Source organism: Saprolegnia parasitica (assembly GCF_000151545.1).
Source record: "Saprolegnia parasitica CBS 223.65 unplaced genomic scaffold supercont2.418, whole genome shotgun sequence".
Taxonomy (NCBI): domain Eukaryota; phylum Oomycota; class Saprolegniomycetes; order Saprolegniales; family Saprolegniaceae; genus Saprolegnia; species Saprolegnia parasitica.
The window spans coordinates 2593-8285 of record NW_012156812.1 but is presented as its reverse complement, the minus strand read 5'-3'; the positions used below and the strand labels follow the sequence as shown (position 1 = coordinate 8285).

General features: G+C 55.8%; 2 protein-coding genes across 2 annotated transcripts in view; both read right to left on the bottom strand.

Moving 5' to 3' along the window:
• Nucleotides 1-30: 30 nt before the first annotated feature.
• On the bottom strand, nt 31-635 carry SPRG_16950 (hypothetical protein; the record flags this gene model as incomplete). Its single annotated transcript, XM_012356271.1, has 3 exons — nt 31-199; nt 251-292; nt 348-635. Coding segments are annotated over 3 exons (499 nt in total), but the record flags the coding sequence as incomplete, so codon positions are not given.
• Nucleotides 636-5001: 4366 nt separating this feature from the next.
• Nucleotides 5002-5693, bottom strand: part of SPRG_21849 (hypothetical protein) — a gene marked incomplete at both ends in the record, with an annotated part of 1233 nt that continues 541 nt past the window's right edge. Inside the window, one exon of the mRNA XM_012356270.1 lies at nt 5002-5688. Within this exon, the coding sequence (XP_012211660.1) occupies nt 5002-5688 (687 nt within the window). The remainder of the gene's footprint in view (nt 5689-5693) is intronic.

Below are 5693 nucleotides of genomic sequence, written 5' to 3'. Positions count from 1 at the left end.
GCCAAAGGCGCCGAGGCCGACGTTCGATACCTTCGTCCGTCTCCTCAAGCGTCAGGCTGCCCGTCTTCTGGAGGCGCTCGAAGAGGACGTTGGCGTACGCCTGCGAGTAGCCTTCTTCGCCAGAGTACGAGAGCGTCACGTGGGGGCACTCGACCGCGTACTGCACGGCACCGTGTTCCGTCGAGACGGCGACCACCGCCTACAACATCGATGGTTCCGTTGACCATGCAAGCGACGAGAATCAATGTACCGTCTGCGTGTGTTCGTCTTCCGCGAGCGCCTTGACTTCGATCTGCGCCGCATGCAGCAATAAGAATCGAGATGCGGAGGGCGTCGAGGTCGCCTACCTTGACGTTGTGGCCCATGATGGGCGCAAACGTGCTGAGCTCGTCGGCCGTCGGGTTGTACTTCAGCACGACCGTGCTTTGGTCCGGGATCTTGGCATGGACGGCGGCAAAGCGCTCCTCGAGCTGCTTGCGCGACTTGGCGTCGAGGAAGACACCGACAAACTCCATCTTCTTGGCAGGCTTGGCCTCGGCCTCGCACATGGCGACGCTGGTGATGGCCGAGAGGCCAAGGGCCGCAGAGCGCAGCGCTGTCGGGCGGAGCATCGAGCGACGGAAGAAGGACGCCATCGGATCAAGACGTCAGGTTGCTTCGGAAATGAACCTCGCCAATCCAGTGCTTGGAATACCGAATGCAGATTGGTGCAAATTGCTACAAATCTCCCGGATTATACCCAATCAGCGCTCGAATTTACGATCTTCCGAATTCGTAAATTCGAGAAGCCACGATTGCACCAGCTCGATCGGCATCGCAGGACATGACCACGCCCCGGAACGAGCAGCTTCAATATCGCTAACTAGCGCTTCGTTTGCAGCGGGTCATTGAGATTGTCTGGCTAAAAGTCAGCACGGAACGACAGCGACAGCGTCGACGTCAAGTCGATAGTATGTACTTCGGGTCGTGCTGTAGAAGGTGCAGGCAAGAGTGACCGATTCCGCTCCCTGGCAACAACCAGAACGTGAAACACCAGACAGAGGGAGGCCTTACTCCCTAAACACCGGCTATGGTGCTACAAAGCAGAACGGAGACTGACAGCTAAGCTACGTCTATTGACTGCTGCCAAAGGCTGTACAGTCCCACATCAACAGGCTTCTCCAGTAGGACTAAACATGCAAACACACATCGCCTTGTCCCGGCCTAGTGGTGTTGACGTGGGCTAGGTTTACACCCATTGCCCCACCACTGTATGCGGCCAACGGTCACAGCAAGGGGCAAATGGGGTGCAAAGGCTGAGTACGCACAAAGGCCTCGGTTGGGAGCACTGTGCAGACCTCTCTTGGCACCGGACAGCGACTTGTTGCTCATGAGCGTTTCGAGCCAGCACCGGGTTTTGCGGCAGCCGTCGGTCGTCCACCAGCACTCGCAGCACTTGTTCAGTTTAGCATGGTCCGAGCCAATCAATCACGGTGAAGAAATGTCGGAAAGTCGACGCACGCGCACACGGTCGACACCGGCGCTTCATTGAATGTCGCACCGTGGACGGCAGAGCGCAAGAAGGGCACTGACAAGCACGCGCGTGGGTGGTGATCATTGTCGAGAAATGGAAATGGGACGCCAAGTGGATTAAGGAGCCCACACTGCGTCTACAATCCCGTCCGGATGCGGATCCTTCTACAATGGTCACGTCTGCAACGAGTCGTCGAGTCGGTCGCGTGGTTCACCAAAAGTTGGCCAACTTGCGAGCATCAAGCAAGACCCGTTCGAGCAAGAGCGCACGACATACCCTTACATAGTACGACGTACGAGCTGGCCACCGAACATGTGGGCCAGAACATCAAACGCAAGACGAGCCTGTCGCCACAGCTTACTTCGAAAAGGAGTGTCCTCTGGAGCCGTCTCATCGACATCCAACAGATATAGAGGACCCTCCGGCATGCTTCATGCATTGACTTGTATCATTTGTGGTCTCCAGACTCCTTTGCCAGTAATGAAAAGCCATTACCAGTCGCTTACGATGCGCAATGAGCGTGCGTTGGGTCGGCGTCGTGGACGCCGACACCAAGTCTCGAGCCATTGAGGCTCCCCTTGTAGTCACCGAATGTACACCGCTGCAACTTGCACGTTGTGTCCTAAAGATAAAACTCCAGATCCTCCGCGCAAACGACCCGCGCCGGGCGTTTGGTTCTGTGGCACAGCCTTTTATTGCCCGCCGTCGTCCAAGACGCACGTAGAGTGTACGGTCTTTGGATGGTCGATTCCGTGTCTTGAGCGCCTCGACGCCGTCGTCGAGGTCGGCTTGCACTCCTCGCGGAAGGCAGCGCGCTCTGCCTCTTCGTGCAGCCGCTCATCGCGCCGGACCTTCCCGATGTTCGTGCACACCATTGTATCCGGCTCGTTTGGAACTTGATCTCGAATGGATGTTTTTATTGGCTCAATTCTTGATCCTTTCTAGCCAATCACAAGACCTCGTCTTAAATAGTGTGAGCACCATTCAGCAGAACGACAAGCAGCATCCCACAGACGCGCCAGCGCCACGTAGCAGCCGGGTATACCTCTCCACACACTTCTTGAATGATCTAAACGTCATTTCCGACGCTGCACGTAGCGTAATGACGCGCAAATCCATTTTCCATTTTTCGAGGTGGTGGCAGAATTGCCCAAATACTTCACGTGATATCGCGGGGTTCCAAAGTTCCAAGGACCGTAAGACTGACTGCCACAGTTGGCGATGGGTCTCTACCCGGTGTGCGACCAGCTTTTGGTCTCCGTCGTTGCTTGGGCATTCACACCAGACTCGAACGGCCGACCGTCGGTTTTCTGGAAATTCGACATGCAATTTCGGTTGAAAATGCGTCGAAATCGCGGAAACCAAGGACGCCGTCTCTATTTGTTTAGGTTAAAGAGCGTGTTACATGTGGCCGAGGGAGGCCAAGTGCCCGCGATACCGCTGCGTGATGAGCCCTTGTATCCCGTACAGTATTTCAGTTTAGAAAAAAATCACACTATATCAAAAATGTTTGCCGCTGTCATTTGCTCTCGCTACGGAGTTCGCGCGGCGACGTCATATAGCATTTTGGACTCCCCAAAGTGTGGTCTAGCACTCTGGCAAGTATGGGCAATTTCATTTTCAAACTTCATTTTGGTCGATCCGCCGGCGCGGTGGGACTGTGTTCACCAAAATGTGGTTATGTATGGTTGTAAATGGCGAACGCCAATAGTAACGGCAGGCGATGCCAGAAAGACGACGCCGAGGCTACTCGCGCACCACTGAGGCTGCTGCATTGTGCTCGAGAAGACTCCATCAGCATTCTCTACGCCATCGTGAGGTGTCGCTTGGTCGCAATGCAGCGTTCCTCGTCGGTCTCCCTCATTTTCGTCAACGCCACGCCAAAGCGTTTCAGCCAATCAGAGAAAGAAGACTCTTGATTTGTGGCCAATCAGAGCGGCAAGGATTTGGCTTTCGAGCCAATCGCCAGTGATCTTGCCGCAGTTCTCGAACCGATCGTCGCCGCCAGCAAGGGTGCATAAATTGAATTTATGTACCCTTGCCGCCAGCCAGGCACGTAGTACGTGGCAAGCCGTGCGCAGGCCTCAGGCCGAGGCGCTCACGCAACGTCGCTGTAGGTATGGCGCAGCCTATCCATACGTGACGAGCCACCGAGTCGGCCCTTGGGCGGCGCCCTGGCCAATTTCTCGACGGCCTCTCTCGCACGTCAGCCACGGGATCGCCTCCTAGGTGCGCTCCTCCAAGCTCCCAAGACTTGCGACGACACTGCAAGCGATAAAGCGATATGCCTAGCATCATGACTGCCGCGACGCCATGCGCTTGCGCGTCCAGACCGGTTAGCGCTACGGCCACATCCGATCCGACGGCGCGTCCACGCTCCGGTCGCTGCCGCCACACTTTACGTGTACGTACATCCCGTCAACGCTTGAATAGATCTTTGTCCTGCACACCACAAACTTGTTGGACGCCTTGCACCGCAGTGCATAACAAATTTCGTGCCGAACCTCGACGCGACTCTTCTTGCTGAATCATTAACTTGAAGAAGCATTACGGAGCGTCCTTCTTTTGGTCTCGATATATATACTGCCGTCGCAACCGCGTCGAATGGCCAGCCCTACCCCTACCTAAACCTGGAGTCGCGAACACTTTCCTTTGCTTGTGTCGGCATGTTTGGTCAGTCGATGCCGCGACATCCAACTGGATCTCCTCGTATAGCTGGAAAGAGACTGAATCTCCGCACACAGCTCAATCCCATCAATCAAAAGGCATGATGTACTAGTACTCGGTTTTCGAGATACTAGTGCATTTTCACACAAAATTCTATTGTCTATCGACAAACTCGAGCGAGATATCCCTTAGCAAGTGGGGTCAATACGTGCGCAGCTCACTCCCAACATCAAAGTTCTGGTGCCAACTCCCTCGCTCCGGGGCGTAGTACTACGTATGCGGAGTGTATGCGTTAGTTTTGCTCAGTTGATTGCAACGCGAGCACGTTTGATTGATTGAGAATAACGCACCACACGATGATACATATGGCGTTCAGCGCGTTCAAAACCCTCTGGGCCACACGCAATTTTACAACGCTCTCCACCACGAGCACCTGCGCTGCATTGATGCAAGATGGCAAAAATGAAATCCAGGGCAGTGCGATCGCTTAATGGAAAATGCTAGTTTTTGTATTCGTGGTCTTTTGAGCCAAGATTTTGCCGCCAAACTGGGCTGCTGATGCAAAAATGGTTGATGATGTCAACAGCGGTTGGACGAGATGAAGGACTCTGCACTTTCGCTTGTCGTGCTCACACGTTGATATCCGATGCACGCGGGTCGGAAGCGTACATCTCCGATGTTCTCAAACTTACTAGTGTAGTCTCGATGCAAATTCCCCTAGCGATAGAGTCATTTCGTGCGGTTCACAAGACAAAAGACATGCTGGCATTTTAAGAAAGACTATATTTGCGCTCGTTTGAGCCCATGATTGACGATGTCCACTACAGCGTCTTGCGATGCAGCTGCTCGAGAAGCGACTGGACAAAGCCGACGCCGTAGCCGGTCGCGCGCTTGTCGCTGTGCTCGACTGGCGACGCCATGTCAATGTGCATCCACTGGCCGTCGCCGTCGACAAAGTCGGCCATGTGGTTCGCAAGGAACTGGCCGCCGCACGAGACGCCGGCGTTGCGCGGGTTGCTCATGTAATTCTTCATGTCGGCCACGTGGCTCTTGTACTCGGGGCGGTAAAACTCGGGCACGTACGGCACAGGGTGGACCAGGTCACCCGACGCCTTGCCGGCCGCGACTGCCATCGCCTCGAGGTCGTCCGTGTTGGTGTACAAGGCGCCCATGTGCGACCCCGTCGCAACGCCTTGGGCGCCCGTGAGCGTGGCCATGTCCAGCAACAGCGCCGGGTTCAGGTGCTGGACTGCGTACGCGACGCCGTCGGCGAGCACCAAGCGACCTTCGGCGTCCGTATCGTTGACCTCGACCGTCTTGCCCGAGTAGAACGTGTGCACTTCGTCCGGTCGCGTCGCATTCGGTCCAATCGCATTCTCGGCGATGCAGAGGACGCAGTGCAGCGGCCGCGCGCGAACGTTGCCCGAGCGCACGGCAGCGTCAAAGGCGCCGAGGAGCCCAGCCGCGCCGCCCATGTCGGCCTTCATGCCCGCCATGTGCCCGCCGACCTTGA